General features: G+C 43.0%; 2 protein-coding genes across 8 annotated transcripts in view; one reads left to right on the forward strand and one right to left on the reverse strand.

The window, feature by feature from the left end:
* AGPAT4 (1-acylglycerol-3-phosphate O-acyltransferase 4) overlaps window positions 1-8,240 on the forward strand; it is a 77,288-nt gene extending 69,048 nt beyond the window's left edge. For both annotated transcript variants that reach the window (XM_084512941.1, XM_084512942.1), the window contains one exon: window positions 7,245-8,240. In XM_084512941.1, coding sequence (XP_084369067.1) covers window positions 7,245-7,336 — 92 coding nt within the window. In that variant the 3' untranslated portion in view covers window positions 7,337-8,240. The remainder of the gene's footprint in view (window positions 1-7,244) is intronic.
* A 2,977-nt stretch (window positions 8,241-11,217) lies between these two features.
* MAP3K4 (mitogen-activated protein kinase kinase kinase 4) overlaps window positions 11,218-21,685 on the reverse strand; it is a 92,233-nt gene continuing 81,765 nt past the window's right edge. For 5 of the 6 annotated variants that reach the window (XM_084514700.1, XM_084514699.1, XM_084514697.1 and 2 more), the window contains 6 exons: window positions 21,181-21,297; window positions 19,650-19,809; window positions 13,578-13,700; window positions 12,913-13,019; window positions 12,551-12,730; window positions 11,218-11,769 (listed from right to left, as the gene is read on the reverse strand). In XM_084514700.1, coding sequence (XP_084370826.1) covers window positions 11,749-11,769; window positions 12,551-12,730; window positions 12,913-13,019; window positions 13,578-13,700; window positions 19,650-19,809; window positions 21,181-21,297 — 708 coding nt within the window. In that variant the 3' untranslated portion in view covers window positions 11,218-11,748. Of the gene's footprint in view, window positions 11,770-12,550; window positions 12,731-12,912; window positions 13,020-13,577; window positions 13,701-18,618; window positions 18,731-19,649; window positions 19,810-21,180; window positions 21,298-21,685 lie in introns of those variants that run through there. The other variant, XR_014691538.1, reaches the window with a different exon arrangement.

Raw genomic sequence — 21,685 nt, forward strand, 5'->3', positions numbered from 1 at the left:
TAGTGGTCTTTACAAGTAAGTCATGTCTGCTTCTTTATCAGGAAGGAAAGAACCTGTAACAAAAAAAAAAAAAAAAAAAAAAAGCTACTAAGAACGGACAGCTAAACCTTTCTTGTTTGGTTGGCTTTGTTTTTGTTTTACTCCCCACTTGGCTTTCCTCTGCTTCTGGCCACAAGGCAGGATTAGTAAGCAAGCTGCTGTGAGTCCTGGTTTGAATGCAGTGATAATCCAAAGGACTTGTTCTCAGTTATTCGTGATGCTGGAGCTAACAGCAAACTACAGCAGCAGTCTGCTGCCAGAACGATTGCCTTAGCTCCCAGACAGCAAAAGCACAGCTGAGGAACACATTAAGAACAGTGAGATTAACAGTCCACTATGTGATGTGCATTGATACCCCATACGTATCAGCCACGTTTGTGGCATGCTGCAGGTTCCAGTCCTCTGCAGGGATTTGAAAGACCCCTGTGCTTAGCAACAGCTCTGGTTTCTCTCTGAATATGTGGTGTGATCATACCCAAAGTGCTTGTAATTGGCCAGGATTTGCAGCGTGGCAGAAGACACTGTATCGCCTGTAGCAGAGGGTATCATCTGATTAGACGCAGCCAGCCACCTCTTGCTGGTGAGCTGGCAAAAAAAGAAAGGTGATGTCACTTACTAGCAGAGAGCTTCTGTGGAGCTGTGAGAGAATGTGTGGGAGGGGAAGGGAAGCTCAGGCTCTGAAAAAAAAACAGCAGATCTGGGTTACCCTGGTCACTTGAAGGTGGATGTGTCATTACTCACTAAAAGGACAACAGTTCCCTTACTATACCCCTTTGAAAGCATGGTTATTGCTAGTTGGGAGTTTTTGGTCTCATTCTGTGGAAGCATCTAGCTTCAGCCCAGGCAGTTACATTGACTTTTGTAGCCAGTAACTGTGTTTCTGTAGCAGGGCCATTCTCCCCAAACCCTGCTTTTTATCCTGAGGGTCTCTCTGTCATGAGTGTCCTGGATGTGATGCAACCATTTTCTGACAGAGGAGCAACCAGAATTTCATTTTGCAGTTCTCCAGCTTTAGGCAAGGTCTCAGGAATGACTTCTGCAGTGGCTAGGAGGTAGCAGTAGAGGACCACAAATGTACCTTGGAGGTAGTGACTCCTGGTGCTGGCTGCAGTTTGCAGCGCTGCAGGGAAGGCTGTATTTGCTGTCTTCTCCAGTGTGAGCGGTGAGCTGGTACCTGCTGGTTTAACAGCACAAAGTAAACTTTTTCCTGTGAATCAGGGCGGTGTATTTCCCGTTGTGGTCAGATGATAAAACCACCTTTTCACATCGCTCGTAGGACACTCTTTCCATCTGTTGATTAACTGAAGAAGCTCCAGTAGCATTTGGGGGTATTATTTGTTTATGTGCTAGTTTGACAGCTCACCTGAACCAGGAAGCTTAGCTGTGGTCCCTCATAGCCCATTATAGGTAGGCTTCGCTGCTTCAAAGGGCAGGCTTCAGTACCTGATAGCATTACCTTTCTTATGCATATATTGTGCTTTTTGCACCTGTACTAAATATTCTGTGATAGGGAAGAGAGGAGGGACTAGGAGGCCCTATTACCTGATATCCTCTGCTTTGTTTCCAGAGTGTTATTTGTCTTTTGGACAGTCTCAGCTAATGTTGCTCTCCAGTAAAATGCTTACTGGATGGTAAGTGGCTGTTGAGGTGGAACGATCCCTAAGAGAAATGCCCCGTAGCGGTCGAGCTGGAGTGAAAGCACGGTAATACCTCAGGACCTAACTCTCAGGTCCAAGGAATGAATAACCAACATATATATAGTTCTGCTGCTTCAGCTTAAACACTTCCAGCCCTAAATAAACAATGTCTCCTCTTTATACTGAGAATGCTGAGCCATCCCCTTTTGCCTTGCTGTGCAGCAGTTTGGCTATTTATACTCATAATAATCATTGTATTGTGCTAATATCTAACTGCTGGTCTGGTACCAGGAGTCCTTTGTGATGCTATTTGAACTGACACAAGGCAGTCCCTGCTCCAGAGGGTGAATGCTCAAGCAGTTTGAGGGACAAAAGACCCTTTTGAAAACTAGCTTTAGTTTCATAGGACACAAGGCAAGATGTTTATGTACTTAATTCACAACTTTTGTTCAAAACTTGGGGCCAATATTTCAGTGTTAAAGCAGAGAGTCTGTCAAATGTCCATAATGTGTATTTGACAGCAGCTTCCTTTTCTTCCTTCCTCTTCCTGCTTCCCTAATCTCATTTGGCTCCAAAGGACCCTGCATTAGGTCACCTTTCATGTTTTGGTAACTTGTGCTGAGGAGAACAACCTTTATGCTCCAGAAGTATTTTATTACAGAGCCTTCATCAGTTCCACGTGCTGAAGATGAGAGAGTTTCTCTTGGCTTGTAAATGGAGAAGTAGCTCTTACGTGTCTAATGCTAAAAGCATAATGACATCTCCACTTATGGCACGGGTCCAGCAGTTAATTATCATTTATAGACAGGAGAAGTATTTCATTTAAAACAAGCACAAATAGCAGTGAGCCAGCTTCGATTCTGCAGGAGCTGTCGTGTATCTGCTAGACAGTGTGTGGACAGTGCTATAGAAATCCTGCTTCCACGGATCACAAACGGGGGAGTCCTTGGTGACCTGACAGTGTCCAAGTGCAGAATGTGGACCAAAGGGTCAAAGCATGATGTGGTGTGGGCAGCAAAGCTGCTGATGCCCGTAGGATGAGATGAGTGGACAGTGAGGAGAGGATGAGCCCACAGCATTACAGGAAGTGTTACAACAGCAGGAGGATACAGACCACGGGCGGGATTCTGCCTGCCTTGGTCCTGCTTGTTGGTGGAGCCAGACAATCTGCCCTTTGAGCCTGGTGTCTAAAACTGATCTTTTTATTGCGTTGTTGTTACTTGTTTCATTTCCTTTATGCTACATAAGATAGACCTCAAATGGAAATTTCTACCATTAGTAAAAGTCTTATTTGTACAAATTTTCATTTCAGTGTATAACCTACAAAACTCAAGTATATAGCAGAATATAGATGGGAAATTTCTATACCCATACCTTCTGGGTTGCTTACAGCATTTGCTGTGTGGTGCAAACACCAGGAAAGAGATGAGAGCAAATCCTGAGGTGTAAGAGAAAAGGGGGAAATCCTCTGCTCTCAGCTAATGTTTATGCTGGGGGATGTGGTACTACTTCATGTGTGGGTGGTGGTTTTCTTGGAGCTAAAATGTGTTCAAGAAACAGATTCCATTGCTGGCTCTCTTGGTTTGTGTTAACTCAACCCTCCTTCAGCCCCCAGTGCTCTGGCATGCAGAGCAGGTCTGTAGTGGTATCCTGTGTAAGTTGGCTGGTGGATAATGATGGGCAGAAAGGTGGCAGGAGCTCAGTTACCTTCTGTAGCTTGCCATGGAGCACTGTGAGGAAGCCCTGGCTGATAGCTTCTCTCTCCTGCTGTTCAGGACAGGGCTTAAACTCTCACAGCTGATGGTTAGACGTTTACTACTTCCTTGTAGCAAAAAATAATAATAGTAATAAAGGAAAAAAAAAAAAAGTTCTCTTACCATAGTTGTAGTTAAAATAACAGCAGAATAAGTCTTTAAATATGATGGTACTGCTGGAGCATACACTAAGGTAAGAATTGTTTGTAGGCTTGTGGCCCATGCTAATGCTATTTGCCAGCTTCCCTTTAGCACAGCACAGGAGAACAAAGAAATCTGTAGCTCTGCCACTTCTGCCTCCCTTAGAGTCATTCCCTTCATTTGCAGTTCTGATTTGGCTGAACAGGGCCTGTGTGCTATGAGAAATTGTCCTCACGTATGCTGCAACATCAAACTCTGTGTGGGGAATGCAGTGCTCTGATAGTTACAGTGCTGCAGAAGAGGCTTTGCCCTAATTGCTTGAGTGTTTTTTGTTTTTCAGTCCTCATATGTGGTGCTCAGTGTAGTCACAAAACCAGTTTGGAACTATAGGATCTGCCAAGGTTTGGCAGACATTGATGAGAGCATTCCGTCTGCAAGCAGTAATTTAAAACAAATGGGAAGAGCTCACCCTGTGATGTTTGATGAGGTGTTTAAAAAAATGTAGAAAAGCTTTTGTTTCCAAGCTTGGACCTCTACAGCCATATTCATACTGTGGAGTGCCAAGGCTTTCTGTACGCTTTGAAAATCTTGCCTTCATATTATATTTGGGGAAAAGTTTGTAAGTTTTAGAGGGAAAAAAGAAATGGCCGTCTCAGATAAAAGTGGCAGAATCACTGGTGTCTTACCATCCATTTATTCCAGATGGTGACAGATCAGAGAAGTCTTTCAGACTAAGAAATTAGTTGAAAAGTCAGTCAGTTTTATGCCTTGGGTTGGAAATCCACAGCTGTTTAATGAAATAGAAGTTAGCCAGCCTGCTTCTCAAGCTATAAGGTATAGACTGTAATTTTCTATAGAAATACTTCACCCTATTTACTTAACCCTAGAAACCTGTAGGTCTCAGCGTAACCTTGTGACAGTGAAATTAGTAATGGACCTATTGTGTTTGTTGCCCAAGTCCACTTGAATGATGCACTCGTGGCACTTGCCATGTTCTGTATGTGTATCCAGCACCCCTCTTAACTCCTCGAGCCAAACCTTGCCTTTAGAGATGGCATTCATGTCCAGAAAGGTGACTTTGCCTGTTGAGAGCCCCTCTGTCGTGTCTACTTAAATGGGTGTTTCAGGCCTTGACGCTGCCTTTGAGAGCTGTACAGAGCAGTCTTTGCACAAAACCTTTTACTGGGTTTAGCTGCTATATCCAGGGGGAGGGGGCTGGTATTGTGCTCTTTGGGGATTGAAGAGGCCCCTCATAGTGTGCTACCATCCCTTGTCTGAAGAGCAGTTCTGGTGCTGCTGTTTCTCTGGGGCCGGGCAGCTCCGTGGTGCCCACCTCCAACACCTGCTGCGTGGTGTTGGCTATTCCTCAGCCACAGCTCTGATTTCACCCTTTTTCTGAAGCATGACCCAGCTTTGAACCCGTCGCTTCTTACCTTCCCCCTAATTAGCCAGAACTGTGGTGGGGGTGTTTCCTGGGGGAGAGCACTGACGCTGCCAGCAGCTGAGGGGAGGTCAGCAGGGTGTGCCCGGGGCAGGTCAGCTCCAGGAGAGGTGAGGAGAGGCCCCTGGGCCACCCCAGCCCTTCTCCCCCCATGTCCACAGGCTTGGCCCACAGGGGCAGCTTCTGTCAGGGAGCAGGGGAGGAGGAACAAAACCTGAGCTGCTGACTGAAGTATTTTTTGGTGTCCAGGCAGCGGCATTCCTGGAACCGTACGAAATCCCCGCAGCACTGTGTGGTTGCTATAACAGTTGCTCTTATTTATGCTCCGCGTCCCTCTCCAGATGCAGTTTATATCCCTCTGGTTCAAGTCTCAGTGTTTTCATGCTTACTGCTCCGCTTGGATCCCAGGCTGCAGGCTGTGTGTTGGGTCCCCCTTTTGTCTTCCCTAGCTCGTGGCCTTTTAAACGTCAAAAGATGTTTTTCTTCTTTCTGTTTGTGAGCGAAACCCTTCACTGGTCCCAGCTGTTTGTGCTTCCGTTCACGGACTAGCAGTGGATTATAAGTTTTGGTGAACTTGCTGGCAGCTTTCTCTGTGCTCTGCCCTGCACAGACAGTTGCCTGCGAGGGGCCGTGTTTCTCTGGTGTCCAGGCAGAGCACAAGTCTGTAGATGAGTGCTCCTGCTTTGAAAGAGCAATGCTGGGTGCCTTACACCCGAGCAAATGGCAGAAGACAGAATAGTTGGGGGGAGGTGACCTCTGGAGATGGTCTTGTCCAGCCCAATGCAGAGCAGGGTCAGCTGGAGCAGGTTGCTCAGGGCTGTGTCCCATCAGGTTTTGAATCGAGTGGAGACCCCACAACCTGTGCACAACCTGTGCCACTGTTGAACCACCCTCACTGTAAAAAAAAAATTTCTTACATTCAGGTGGAATTTCCTGTGTTTCGATTTGTGATTACTCCTTGTCCTGTTGCTGGACACTATGAGAAAAGCCTGGCTCCTTCTGCTTTACACCCTCCCTTCAGACACTGATAAGGTCCCCCTTGAGCCTTCTCTTTTTCAGGCTGAATGGTCCCAGCTGTCCCAGCCTCTCCTGTGAGATGCTTCCTCCACTCCCTTGGTCAGCTTTGTGGCACTCGCTGGCCTTGCTCCAGTATGCCCCTGTCTTTGGGCACTGGGGAGACATCTGCAGTGCTGGGTGCAGGCTGGGCTCCCCAGTGTGCAAGGCCACTTTGCTGGCTAATGTTCAACCTGCTGACCACCAAGATGTCCAGATGCTTCTTTGCAGAGGCTCTTCTCAGCTCCTTAGTCCCCAGGCAGTCCTGGTGCATGGGGTTGGTTATTCCTGTCCAGGTGCAGGACTTGTTATTTCCCTTTGAACTTCTGGATTATCCTGTCAGTCTGTATCTCCGGCCTATTGAGGTCCCTCTGACTGGCAGTGCAGCCATTTGTACAGCACCTGAGCAGAAGTTTGGGGACTTGGGGGCAGTTGAGCCCCTTTAACAAAACAAACAAACAACATACAAAAGGACACCTGTGAAGGATCGGTGAGGATTTTGGTTAAATCGCATTTAAGCTGGACAGTCACTTCAGAAGCCAGCCATGAATTAAAAAAATCGTTCTGCATGATGGATTATTACTCCTGTATCAACTCTGCGTCTTTTAAATTAACCCAGCCTCTTATAAGTGATTATTTCATGAGCTGTAGTTCAGAAATCCCACAAATTATAACTTTTTTGTTAATCAAGCTATGAAGGGCCCTTGCAGGTACTCTTCTAGGCACTAGGGTTGCTGAAAGTGGGCAGCATTCCCTTCCCCACCACACATCACAAGCAGACACGTTGGGGTGCTTTGTCACATAACTCCTGAGAGGCAGGTAAAGCCAGCAACCCCAAAGCACCCCCATTTCAAAGCCAGCCTAGGGTTTAACGGGGCCAAGCACATAAGGCCTGTGCCTTGTGGAGCTGTGCTGGTTCAGGTGGCCTCTTTCCTGCTGGTGGGTGAGGACAGGTGAAGACTGGGGCCAGCAACCTACTGTAGTGAAGTGACTGTGGGCAGTTATTGACAAGGGGGAGCGCAGGTGCGCCTCTTACCAAAGGTAAAAAGTACTTTAATGCTCTAATAGTGTAAAGCAGAGAATGCTATTGGTCTCCTGCAGAACACTCTGTGTGCATGTATGGACCTAAAATCCCTGTCTGCAAGCAGTCTATTAACTCATTTTATTTTTATTTTGCAGCTTCTGTTGGTGTCAGATGGATGATAGGTGTTACGGAAATTAACAAGGGCTCCACCTATGGCAACAATGACATCAAGCAGAAACGAAAGTAGTATCTTCAGAGACTGCTTCAATCCAAAGGGAACAAATGCAACTTCTGAGAACTCTTCAGTGCATATCACGGTCCTTCAAGTGAGGTCAGAGGAAGGGTAGGATGAGCAATTGCCATGCATATCTGAATTTGTGCTCCTGTTATTTTTCTCTTGGGGTTTGGGCTGGATTACATGCTTGAAAGATGCACTCCTTTGTGTGTACTCTCAACAGGTTTGCATTTGTTTGGTTGGTTTGCTTTCATATAAAGTGTCTTAAGTTTTGAAGAAAAAAATTTGCAGCGTGCTGGTATGGTGAGACTCTACCTGGAAACTAATCAGTGGTTGCTGAGGTGCAGGCTTTATCTTAACTTGATCTAAGGAATGGGTAAATGTCAGAAGATTGGTTTAAGACAATTGAAACTGATAGTTGTCTAGCTCACGTGTTAACAGTTTAAAAACAGTAATCTCTCAGTGTTCAAATAGAGTAAGATGCGCTGCTTGGTGATACCAATCTTGCAACTCTACTGAACTGGCAGGAGCGCAGTAGAGTTTTTTGACATCTAGAATTTATTCCCACAGTAAGCACCACATTTGAAACTTCAGTCAGGCTCTGGCAAGGGGCCCGTTTTTTTAGCCCAGAGCCTTGCAGCGGCATAACCTGGCGTGGAATTTGGCCATGAGCAGAGCTAAGTTACGCACTGCCACATCTTTCCCCAGGCAAAACATTAGTGGGATAGCTGAAACCTGTAATTCTTTTGAGAATAAATGCCATTTATAGTTCAGAAAAAAATAGGTAACATTACTTTCAGCTTTAAACACAGATTACAGTTCTAGGCATTCCTAACAGTGGCGGAAACAGAAAACAACCGGTATGCTGTAACACAGTAATGCAAAGCGTGCATTAAAAGTTACCACCCCACACCCATACTGTTGTGAACCTAATTACTCTGCCTGTCTGTCTTTTCTGAAAAACTACTTCACATGGTGGTACCTCGTAACATTGTCTGAGGTAATACTTAAATTATCTTTTGCTTTTCTTTTGGGGAAAAGAGGCAAGCAGGAGAGAGACCTAGGACAGTGCTATGGCTGGGAATTTTTTATGCCTGTCTGGACTTGCTTTGTCACCCTTCTGAATTAAAATAGGATCAAATCCCTTGGGAAAACTGTGTTGCTCTCACATCCCTAGTACTGATTCCTGGGCATCCCCCTCTTGTTCATAGACTTCAAGAATTAAGAATATGTAAGTAAGTTACTGAAAAGAGGTGTTTGTTTTGTTTTGTTTAATTTTTAAAGAAAAGAAAAAGGCGACTTCTATCAGCAGTTCAGGGGAAAAAAAACTTAAAACCAAAAGATACTGATACTGAGCAGTTCGGAATATTTTTGGCACTTTCAGTGATACGTTTTCATTGCACATAGGACTAAACCATGCTAAGTCTAGGCATGAACACCCTATGTGTTTCTAGAAAAGAAAGTGCGCAGTCTTACAGTAGCAGTTCTAGCAGCTGGTAAAAAAAAAAAAAAAAAAAAAAAAGACATTTCTCTTATGCTGTAATAAAACTGAAGCCAGAGGTAACAGAGGCCAGTACAACAGTATGAATCATTGCATGAAATATGCATTTGCTGTTCTGTAGCTCATCTAGAAACTAATTCTTTTAATATGCAGTATCTAAAGAGCAGGTGGAGTAGTGCTTTTAGCATGTCTTCTGAGAGTGGAAGCAGATAGTAAAAAGTACAATATGAAGGAAGGAATAGGCATGGGGGCTTGTGATGGTCTAATTTTAGGGGGGGGTTGTCTTGTGTGTACCTGAATTCCCTGTGCAATGAAGTGTTCTGGAATAAGTTGTGTGATTTGTCATAAAAATAACCACAGGCTTTGGTTTTTTTAAGACATGAAATACAGCCAGAGCCCACAGGATACTGTCATGCTTATAAAGCTATTCCCTGAATAAAGCACGTGCCCTTCTGTGCTGAAGTGCTTCCCCTCATCTGTATTGGCTAAAACCATCTTAACTGTGGAAAACAGATTTATAACATGTAGTAGCATAACATCTACAGTAATGCATCAGGCATGTAAATGAACCAGCCTACACAGTTCTTGGAAATGGGAGGGGATGGCAGAGAGATCTCTTCAAGCTTGCATTTTACTGTAAACCTTACCTGGCAGATGAAGTGAGCTTTTGTCGGGGTGGTAGAATGAACGCTATACGCAGGTGTGAGTAGTTTTGAGCAGCAAATACGTATTCATGTGATGAAGACTGACTTTTTTTCTTTTTTTTTTTTTTTTTATTTTGAAGACTGAACATGCTGGTAGGGAGACATTTAACATTCCTTATGAGTCGTAGTCCTTCTCTAATTGCATGCAGTACCACTTCTCCAAGAGGAAAATACCAAACCCGTAAATACTTCTGAATGAGCATTTAGCTATTTCCTACCAATTTCCCTGGGAGCAACCACTGTAAAAGGCATAGGGCCAAAGATGCCGGTCCTGGATCCTTCTAGAAGTCCCGGTGCACAAGAGCTGCAACACTGGGCCCTTCCAGTGTTCCCTGGCCAACAGAGAAAGCGCAATGGTACTTGCCAAAGGTAAACTAGTCCAGTTCACTGTATTAAAAGAATGACGTATGTCAGTAGGAATCAGTGTTTGCCCCTCTTCCCCACCAACAACTGTATGGTCTACAACTGCCTTAACAAAAGTAGTCTTACATTTGTTTATACAAAAATAAAAGTATAAAAAGCTGAAGTGCGGTGAATGAGTTTTCGTTTGGTCTGCAACAACAAACCTGTAACAGTTTTCACGTTTCTCCTGACTCCTGGAATCTTGTGTGTGTGTGTACAAGGATACCTAACACACGACAAATGAGGAGACAAACTGCTTGGAAACTTGTGATGCGCCAAAAAGCGAAGAATGCGGCAGGCCACGGGGGGACCTCAGCCTCAGGTACTTTTCTAGTCAGCTACTTATGACGACAATACGTACTTACCTTCCTATCATTACTGAAAGAATGAAAGACAACAAAAGTTTGTTAAATTCAGTATTGTATGTTTTGAAAGCCTAGGTACACCTCACTAGATGTGCAGAATGAGGCTGGTGCATCTAGATTTAAATGTCAGATCTTGATACCTTTTCAACAGCTTATTCAGCTGTGCCTCACCTGTAGTAAATCAAGGATTACAGTGTTAAGAGGGGACGCAGAACTTTGCAATGAAGCCAAATATTAAAAGCAAGCTCTCTGCTTTCTAACTTACCCATTTTAAGGTCTATAGCTGTAACAAAGATATATAAGCTTGCACTAATAGGTATCTTTTAACTGTAAACATTTGTATTAGCAAGCTAAACAAAATAAAACTTCCTAAGTAGATCAAATGTTAGAGAATGCTGCTATTTGCTAACCATTTCTATTTTTTAAGATCTTTGACCATTAACCGTTAAATTAAAAAAAGTGAAAATCAGTGCCCAAGATCAGAAACTCGTTTTAAAAAATCTTAAAAATGACTTTTTGTTTTCACTAAACTGTACACAACAAATAATCTTAATTGATTCTCTTTTCGGTCAGCATGGCACTTCTGTGGCCATTCCCTGTCTGTAGAGTTCTTGTGTCCAAGAAGAAAGTTAGCTCAGCCCTTACCACTATCCCTTATATAATAGGTAGCGTGGGGAATTGGACATCACCTTCCTTCCTCAGTAGTGAGGGAAGGGGGCACCTTCATTCTGTTATCCCTTGTGCAATGCAGAACGCTTCTTACACTTCTTGTACTTTACAAAGCATTGATTATAGCAATATACAAGACCCTTAGTCCTGTTGGGTTAGCACTGCAGTCTTAGCAGTTTAAGAAAGAAAAAAGTTTAAAAAGTGACCCACAACCCCTAGTTACTTTCAGAAGAAAAACCCTTCACCAACAACTCCTAAAATAAACCATTTATTGAGAAAAAACCTTTTTTTAAAATTTCATTAATCAGCCTTGTGCATAACAAATCTGAAGCTTGCCAAAAACAAATAAACAAAAAACCAGTAAAAGTTCACAGTCAGTGCACTCAACAAACAGATTAAAAAACAAGGTCCATAACGCCTGATAACACTACAGCATTTTTCTGAACCTAAAGAGTTCAAAAATACTACATATTAACATTACAGTTCTCAATAAAATGAGAAACAGGAGAAAGAACAAAAAAAGATATGGTCCATATACAGTAGTAATGGCACTTTCACTGAAACATGCAGCTTCTTTCAACTTGCAGACACTGTCACAACTTGAGCAACATGTGCCAAGTAAAACATACAGGAGCAGCAGAGGAAGTGACGCCTGTCACTTGTGCAGTCTTCATAAGTTCAACTTCTATACTGTTCTCAGCATAGTCTTTATGTAAATATTACATACAGTAGTGATTAAAAGGTATTTTTGCCAGAATAAAAAAGGCCAGAGATTGAATAACTTCATTCTTCATCTGTGCAAACCTGTGAAGGGAACAAAAGGCAATGAATTGTCTTTCTATTGCAGCAAAAAGATGACAATCAATTTCTTAAGCACCTTCATTGAACCTAAGGTTAACTGGACATCTCTTGACATCATTTAAGTTTTCTTTTTCCTTTATTATTATGATAACGAATTACAACTGTTCATATCTGACAGCATGCAACTCTTACGTCCCTGAAGAAGTGTTCTGCCTCTGTGGTGGATGGGATTTAGCTACGGTTACTGCTATGCCTAAATTTGTTGCTTAAGAATAAGCAAATATTCACAACTAAGAATTAAACCAAAATTCATGCAAGAACTGCAACTTGTTACAGTAATGCCACAGTCAACAACAGTGTGAGCTTTACTGAAAAAAAAAAAAGGAAGAAAAGTAAATCCTTGTATGGAAGGATGATAAAGGATGTGCTTGTTTCATTTTTTTCCTATGGAGGGGACCACAATCTCTGCATTACAGGCGCATACCTGGCCCCTCAGATGCAATTAGCTACCATTGAGATGGAGTTTGACAAATCTTTACTACAGATAATGCATCTTGCAACACATTGCATGGTGCACACCAGGTTCTTTTAGCCAAATGTTTGCAAGCAGCAATGTGTGTACCTGTTCAAAATTTCCAAGCCTTCCTTACTCTCTGTACAGCATCACTGTGTATCAGCCTCCCCCCACGATAGAAAGCCCTGGGGCACAGCTGCAAACGGCAAAGCCAGCTACGGCTGTTTGATTCCCACCTCCAGTCTTTGCAGCCAAAGCCGTGAGACAAACCTTGACAAAAGGATGGTCGAGGAGCTGGCTGGCTGTCCACCTCATCTTTGGGTCACTTTCCAGGCAGTGGCAAAGGAAGTCTTTCCCTTCTGGACTCACTTTGTCAGGAATTGGAGGTTTATGACCCATCCCCACTCTGTACATGATCTGGAAGTTGTGCTCATATTCGTGCCAAGGCCTCTGCAACAGGAAACAGAATTGGTAAGTGCAAGGTTTAGTGAGTAACTCACTGTGCAACAGAGCATATATGTCTGTACCCCAGGAATTTAAAAGACTCCCTGATACTTGTGGACTTACTGCTAGGAATGAAACCAGAACTTTTGGAGAAACTGATGACGACATTCAACAGGTGAAACACCTACCTTGCCAGTGACCATCTCTATAACAACACAGCCCAGGCTCCAGATGTCTGCTGCCCGTCCGTGCCCTTCTCCTTTAGCTCTAGTGATTACTTCTGGAGCCATGTATGCTTTGAAACAACACATGCAACGTCATTAGTTCATACAGCAGAAGGAACAGTATGTACTTCGGTGATAAACTGGGCAAACCTAATGCTTTTAATACAACTGTATTTAATACATCTGTTGTGAATCACCACTTAGGTTTTCTTGCAAAGTTTTGTCTGGCTTTGGCTTCTTGTTCTTTAACACATTTTCAGTGTAGCTGTCTTTCAGCTTGAAAAATGGTGAAGTTCTGGTACAGTATGTGCTCTCACTTATTTTCCTTTTTTAAAACAATAGATTAACCAGGTGTTCAGTAAGAACAGTCCTGTTTCAGGAGGCTACAGAGAAAGGTAAAATCACAGATAACAAAAGCTCCAGAAGCTTTATAATTAACCAAACAAGTAACATTTTCCAGTTGCAACATTCGCTGATTATTTTTGCCTTCCGGATGTAAAGCACAGCTAACCAGCCAAAGTAAAATGAAGTTTCCCTGAACCACATTGTTTTACCAGTCCAGACTTTTGACAGAGGCATTTTCTCTTATGGCAACTTGACAAGTTTCTGCCTAGCACGTGCTTCCTCACCTGCAGTACCCAAAGTGCTGTTCACTTCTCCAGGCATTGTCTGGGTGTTGTTCTTCAGTTTCACTGAGCAGCCAAAGTCTCCTAGTTTAATCAGTCCAGATGAGGTAAGAAAGATGTTGGCTCCTAGGAAACACAAAGAAAAACAGTACTGCTTGTTAAACCAGTGCTGAACTAAGGCATGAGGACTTCTCAACATGATGCACCACCGGAAGTTACACAGTAGGTAATAGCTGAGTTCACACTTGTATCTTTACCTGTGGATTAAGTGTGGAATATGACACCATTAGAGATGTACCCCATAGGGTATGTTACCATCAGCCAACTGGATTTTGATGGGTTTCAGTTAACACTAAGCATACTGGAACATGACAACAAGAAATGTTCAAAGCACAAAGCACTGTGGCAGGCAAACTCATCAGCTTTTCACATGTGCTCGTTATGAGAAAACTCCTCCAGAAATATATGAATTCCAGTGCTTATCCCTGTGAGTGTTGCACTGCAAAAAAAACACGTCCTTAAGGAGCTTTGTGGCAGAGGCCATTGATGCGTACCTCCCAGTATCCATCTTTTCTGTTCTGCTGGGTCAAGACAGGTGATACAATACAGCTAGGTCATCACAGCAGACGTAAAAGCTGAGCTTACAGCATTTGTTTATTACATATCCCACCAAATACTCACTCCTATTTAGCTCTACTTCCAGAATAATTTCTGGAGGAGGGCTACCATTACAGTATCCGGCTCTACTGCCAGCTTGCACCAGAAAAAATTCCCCTAGCACAGCTGAAATTCTCTGAGGGAAACCTGCAGCAGGCTTCAAGTTACCTGCTCTACACAACACTGCAAAATAAGCCAAGCGGTTTTGACAGCCAGTGGCCTCCTTTCGTTCAACATTCTGCCAAAACACAGGCAACAGAAAACAGAGCAGGAGCTCACTGTGCAGGTCAGGCCAAATCCTGGGTCCTGCAAGTGCCGCAGTGAGACCACAAGTAGGTTGCAAGTCACCTGGCAGAGATGCAGCTTGCGCTGTGATTTCTCTTACAGCAGGATGAATGCTATGCACAGAGCAAAACTGCCTGTGTACTCTGTGAGTAGGCAAACGCGAGGACTTCATTACACACAGCATTTTCCCATGTCACATAAAAGATTCTTTAAAAAATGGCTCCTTTGAATATAACCTTTCAAAAGAAGTTTCTCACTTTTGTTCCACCTTCAACATGGGTCAGTGCAGGAATTGTTGGCTGTTCCTCCTTTCTATTATGTTCTCTTAATTAATGACTTTTTCCAGTTAGCTTGGCTGGGCACCTCCAAGATACTTACAGAAAACAGAGTCCTTAAAAAGCTCAAGTCAATAAAGGCAGTGCAGGTCAATGATGCCAAAACTACCCAGTTCTCAAAGGACTTCCCTTTCAGCTATGAGAATGCTTGATAACAGAAGCAAAGTGTATGTAGTCCGAGAGGTGTTACACATAACTGCACTACAGGGAGGAGAGAAATCACTAACAGCAATAAACTCCAACCTTTGGTTACCATAAGCCTTTTAGAAGTTCTGGAAGGAGAATTAACTTTCAGTAAATACAACTCTTCTAGACATTGTGTCTGCACATTTTCCAGTCCTGGCATTCTCAAGATCAGAATTTGTTCTGCTGGCAAACCACAGAACCCAGCCAGGGACACAGATTTCCAGAGTCAACCTGGACCCTGCAATCACAGGTGCATGTAACACACACGTAGACGATCCATCAGCTCCTTGATCCGTCATCACACCAAAGCAGTACAAGAAGGCATCTCAATGGGACACTAAATATATAAGCACTGCAGTAGATGACTGACATTTATAGGTACTAGCAGCTTTTTCTTTCAAACAACTGCCCATAACTTGTCTTTTTTGGATGATTTTCAAGCAATTACTTAACATATAGCAAGTAGGTACACTTAGCCCCAAAGAGCATAGGAAAAAGAGGCATCACTAGCAAATATTTTACAAGGATGGTTTTGGAAACTTAGGTTCTGGTTCCCCAAGAAAGCAAGTTGCTTGAAAATTTCACGAAAGGCTACAGAGTAGCTTCTGAAGCTACTGAAGCGCATGGAAAGGGACTGAGCTAATATCCAAGGTCTTTTGTTCTGACTGAATCTAAAGTTATTGAGATAACTTGGTTTAATGCAGTTTAGAACCAACTTGTAAGGCCTTTCAGTCCAAATCTGTCCTCCTACAAAAAAAAAAAAGGTAATGACAATTCTTAGCATAAAGTTTTCTGTGAAAGCTCCCGTGAATTCTTCTCCTGCAAAGAACACCCAGGACTGTCAAATGCAGTGAAGTAATGAACCTAAATTTCAAACTTTCACCAAAAAGAAAGAGCCAGAACTTGAAGACGTGTTGCTGGCATTTTCTGTCAGCTGAATGAGGCTTCCACTGATGTATTGTCTGCTGGAGCCTCTGTTTGGTAAGCCATTCACCTGTGTTTTAGAGAACAAGACCAAGCTCTAGCAGGAGTTTTTAGAAAAGGTCTCCTTATTAGAAGGAAATTCCACAGAATCCAGCAGGACCTGAGTAAGAGAAAGGGAAAGAGAAGAACAGTACTTTGAGGATGCACGATCCTTTTTAGCCTTGACAGTTAGTGTGATTGGAAACGTAACAAAATTCCTACCATATCTGCATGGTTAATAAGAGAAATAAAACCAGAGACCATGGCTAAAACAACAAAAAGGCACAGCACCCCCAATCGGTGCCTTCTTTCCTCCACGTTCGGTATTGAAAGCAGCCCTACAGGATGTACTTGGTGGAGGGCAAGAGGTAGCAAAATACTGCTGCCATTTACACCACAAGACCTTTTGGGCAGACTGCAAACAGAGAGCAAATACCAGAAATGGTACTCGTGCTAGAGAGAACAACTGCTATGACCCAAAGTGTTTAAACTCAAGTTTAGTGCACAGTACCTCTGTGCCAAGACAGCCCTATGCTAACCCCAGGGCAAACTGACACTAGAGGGACATTCCAGAGATGCTGCTCTCAGTACTGGGAGTTCTCGGAGCAGAACCAAAATCCCCACAATGACTGTGGCACAACTCCACAAACAGGGGCAGCTCGTAGCCACTCCTCAGTACTTAAGCACTGCAACAGCCAAATTCATTCAAGAACCAAATTGGTTCAGGCCCAATGCACTCTTCAATAATATGCGCTGCTCTCCCAAAGAGAAAGCACCAGGCGTGACCTTAGCGATTAATTCTTCTCAATTCAGCACTTTTGAGACCACACTTGGAGCGATGTGTATTGCTTTGGGGCTCCCCGGTACAAGACAGATGTTGATGCAGCAAGCCCAGCCCCGGGGCATCAAGATGGTCAGAGGGCTGCTACATGGGATGCGCAAAGAGGAGCTGAGAGGTGGGGTTGTTTAGCTTGAAGAGGAGGCTGGGGTGAAATTTATTGCTGTTTTCAACTGCGTAACCATATCATGAAGATGGAAACAGAATTTTCTTCAAAGACACACTGAAAGGATCCGGGGCAATGGACACAAATAGCAATGCTTGCAAATTCCAGGGAAGTATCAGGAAAAGATTTTCACAATGGGAACAGCAGAGGGGCGCAGGGAAGAGGGAATGTTCCATCCCTGGAGATAAGCATAACTCAAATAGACAAGGTCCTGAGCAGTCTGATCTAATTTGACATTGGATCTGACATTGAGCTTGGCCCTGCTTTGAGCAGAGTACTCAACCAGAGATGTCCTGAGGTTCTCTTCAGCATTAAATATTTCATCTTTCTCCATTATTCAGCAGACAGCTTTCTTGCAAAAAGAGAAGTTGTCATAACTGAGAGATCTGGTTTTAGCCAGAGGAGTTAAAATATAATAGGCAAGATAGAGTTGTTTTTTTTTAAAAAGTATCCAAAAAAGACTTGATCACCTGCTACATTCTCCACCAGCTACTTAATACATGGATGCAGGCCAACTAAAAGCAGTGCAGTCAACTGTAACCAATGCTACTCTTAGCTTTCTCTTGCAACCACAGGTTGAAGAAGGATCCCCAGCAGCTGTGTCTTGTTACAGCTTTTACACCTGCAAAACTGGATGCCACAACAGCGCCAGGAGGACAATGGTGGCACCTGTGGACACTACTAACCAAGTGACCTAAGTTTTGAGTGCAAGGTGCTTGCAAATGCCAACTGCAGGATACAGCTATAAACAATTACTCTTAAGAATTGGTTGGTTATCTGATGCTGAACAAAACAGATCCATACTGATTTTTGGTAAACTGGCTATGAGAGATCTGGTATGATCTGTCAGTGAGATTCCCCTAGAAAAGCAGTTTTAACACAGTCTGAATGACATTTCGTCATTCTCCCCTATCAGAAAAATAAGAGCACTTGAGTATGTAAGAGAAAATCCAGCATTATGCTAAAAGTAAAAACAGAGTTTTCTTTACTGCTGTTAGCCTGAGAACTTGGGGATTCAACCTGAGCACAAAAAGAGACAGAGAGCAAGAGACATGCAATGTAACATCAGGCATCCTTTACAAAAACACCCTCTCCGCAGTCTGTCTAAATTCTGTCATTAAGTTTAGGGAAGGTCTGTACACAGATGCGTCTGCAGCTACCCTGTCTGTAGCTGTTATTACTCCCAAGGACTACCCCAGCATTTGGTATGAGGAACCTGTTGTGACAGAAATGCCCTCAGATAACGCAGCATTACAGTCCTGTTAAACAGCTCTTCTGTGCACTTCTCTGATGAGAGGAAGACCTATTCAGAAACATATCCAGAAATCAGCAATGACATGGAGCAGCACAAAAGAAATCCCTATCAGTCAGCCTTGGATTTTGATTGCGAGCTTCCAGGAGAGTGCAATCCAGCTAAGCAGAACCTGGATATGGAATGATCGCGTAAAGGGCAAGGAAGGCACTGTGAAAAGCACGGAGGGAAATCCACAACTGGAAAGAAACCTTTGGTCAGGAAGGAGAACCAGAGAAGGCAAGACTGCTGGGCAACGGGAGTGAGGGAAAGTGTTTTCTAGGAAAAAAAAAAAAGCCAAAACTGACTCAAGAGTGGCCTACCTGGGTGGGAGGCCTCTGGATCGTAGATAGTTCTTTTCCCAAATGAGAAGCACGAGGCCAAAGGACCAAGAGCAACTGGGAACCTCCTACACTGCTGCGATGATTCAAAACCCTGTGAGCAAGAGGGACATAGAAACCCAGCATCGTTGGGTTGCACTGCCTTGTCATAAAATGAGCATAAAATGAGTGGGGCATAGTGTGCATTGTTTCCCCTACCAACTGTTAAGTTTCTGCCATAGGTGAGCAAAATATGTCAGATTAAAAAAAAAAACAAAACACAAACAAGACAACTACACATGGAGGATGTTCTTGGTAGGCGCAGGAAAAGAAAAATGAATGTGAAATGCAGACTGACACCGTGTGCCTTAAGCAAATGCCAAAAGCAACCACCCTTCAGTTACTGCAGTTCCAGTTTGCTCATTTTGTAAGCAAAAGCTGAGAGCCAGGCATGAGTAGATAAATGTATGGCAAAAAAAACAGAACACTGGTAAGTAGTTTTACCGTATCTATTTAACTCCTTTTACCAAGACTTTTATTGCTATGTGTACGCAAACATTTGTCTGAAAGCCTAAAACTCTTCCGCAAAATGGGAATCATAAGGAAAAGTTCTGCTGCAGCACTCTAGCACAGTACACTGCCTGTCAGCTCCCAAGGAAACGCCATTGCTTCTTGCACAGATGAGAAAAACATTATTACATAATTCAGTGTTAGTGCTAGAAATACAAGGACCAAAATTTGAGTTTGGATGAACCCCCAACAATCCTAACAACCTCTACAAGAGCTATATAAATCATGGGCACAACTTATGAGTTTGCAATGCCATCTGTGAACATTTTTATGTTCTGCAGTTAAAAAGGAGCGTTTAACTAGCTGACAACTTGTAAATTGAAAATTGAAAAAGGTGTGAAAGATTTTATACTCAACTGTTGTATAGATAATGTGTGCTTAATCTGAAAAACATCCCCCATCCCTGCCCCACACCCTCATCTACAACACTGAAACAACAACATTACCTTTTTGGTTAACGTTACCTTTAATGTCTCGATGAACAATACCATGTTCATGTAGTACATTGATAGCAATCGTGATTTGCTTTGAGTAGAGCCTAATGACATGCTCCTGAAGGCCCAGTTTTGACACTTCCTCCAGAGTGCCCTCATCACAGTACTCCATGAAGATGTACATTTCTTCCTGTTGTGGGAACCAAACCGGATTTCATTGGTGTTAAAAAAAATTTTAACACTGAATTAGGACAAAGTTTTCCTTCCATCTTTCACTGTTTGTGAAAGAGCAAGTTCTAGAGGAGGTACCTTTTACCACAGAATATCTAGTTAATCATCTCTTCAGACCTCTATTCTCTTAGGCATGCTTCATCCTAATATTCTATTGCACAGCGATGGAAAATCTCTTTCACATGTCTATCCGTATCCTTTATGCAAACGACAGTATCCTTTATATGCAAATGACAGTATTTGGTGGTGTAATATATGTTACTTTGGAATCTACCAAACAGCACTTGGGAAATCTATGTAGATAAAGCGGAAATACTAAAAGAGGCTTTGCATATTTAGCAAGTTAAAAAGAGATTTCCCCCCCACCTTTTCCCAGTTCCTGCACTATCACATGCTGATTGCTTGGGGAAGGCAAGTTTTTTTTGTTGTTGTCTGTGCCTCAAACAAGCATGCCAATTCTAACTCATTTCAAGGAAAACTTTGGTTCTTGTTCCCTTTCTTTCTCTCTCTCCAAGCCCATTTTGGAAGTTTCAGCCAATTGCAGCCAGATTTAATACAAAAGATGGCAGACACTGAACTTTTAGAACTAGCCTGAGAAACCAATGACCCAGTGGCACAGACACCCAAAGTCGTGTCCCCGAGTAAAGAAATGCAGGCAGAAAGCAGCCTTTGTCCCCTTCCAAAACAGCAGAGGGTAAGCGAATCAACACATTCATACTGATCAAGTCAGTCAAGAGCACACACCACTTTCCAGCTAGGTACCCAGCATCCTGTTTCCTCCCAGGGAACAGGTAGAGAGATACAGGAAGGACCTGAGACTTGAGGGAGCTGGGGAGGAAGGGCATATGGAAATGAGAGTAAGAGAAAGTCAGGTATCTCTGCACACAGCTGTGGGATCCCACTCTGTAAGACAACCAGGCTTCGTTAGTTCTGCTGCTCAAGCAAGAAAACTCTGCTGCTAACACTGAAGAGTTTTAGACAGGCTGTCTAGTCTGTATCTGCATACAAAAATTATCAGTAAGTACAACATCTTTGCATTTGGAGCAGTCAAACAGAGTTGCAGCACACGATAGCTCCAGCATTACTCAATTCACTTACTGTGAACCTTCTCTGTTTATGTACCTTTATGTACCAGTTTCAACACATTTCTGCAAACTGTGTTTTAGAGAGGTCTCAACACTCGTAGGAAAAAAGACTTGTAATTCACAGAAATATCCAGACAATTAAGTTACACGAGAGCGTTCTGAAGTGAAACCACCAATGATCCAAAGCTTCTCAGAATTCTCTCCCAACCCTACACACAACCTCCCAGGAAGTGATGTTTGCTTACCCTATGGAGCTCCACGCCAAAATACCGAACCAGATTAGGGTGTTTGATGCCTTCAAAAATCTTCAGTTCATCAGCTGTTTCCTTGATGGTTTTGTGATCATTAGGTTGAAATCTTATCTACAAGAAAATTTTTCGTTATTTTGCTGCTATTAAGTTTCAAATTGCTAAGGAACAACAACAAAGACAAAAAAAAAAGCAGGTAAAACCTTTTTTTTTTTCTTCTTTTTGAAACAGTATCATCACACAAAAAGTTACAGAATTCTACGCCTTCACCCCCAAAACTAACCAAAAAAGAACCCCAAATTGTTTTTGGAAAATCATACACACATGATGATTTATAAACTTGATAACGTGAAAATACTGTTACTTAAACATCACAGATGTGGATACATATACATGTATCTTTTTGGAGCCTGCCTTCTAGCTTATACCTGGTAGGTAGATGCAATACAAGAGGATCTGAAAATAACATGAATGACAGCTGTCATTCAAGAAAGACTAATTG

Source organism: Aythya ferina (assembly GCF_964211825.1).
Source record: "Aythya ferina genome assembly, chromosome: 3".
NCBI lineage: Eukaryota > Metazoa > Chordata > Aves > Anseriformes > Anatidae > Aythya > Aythya ferina.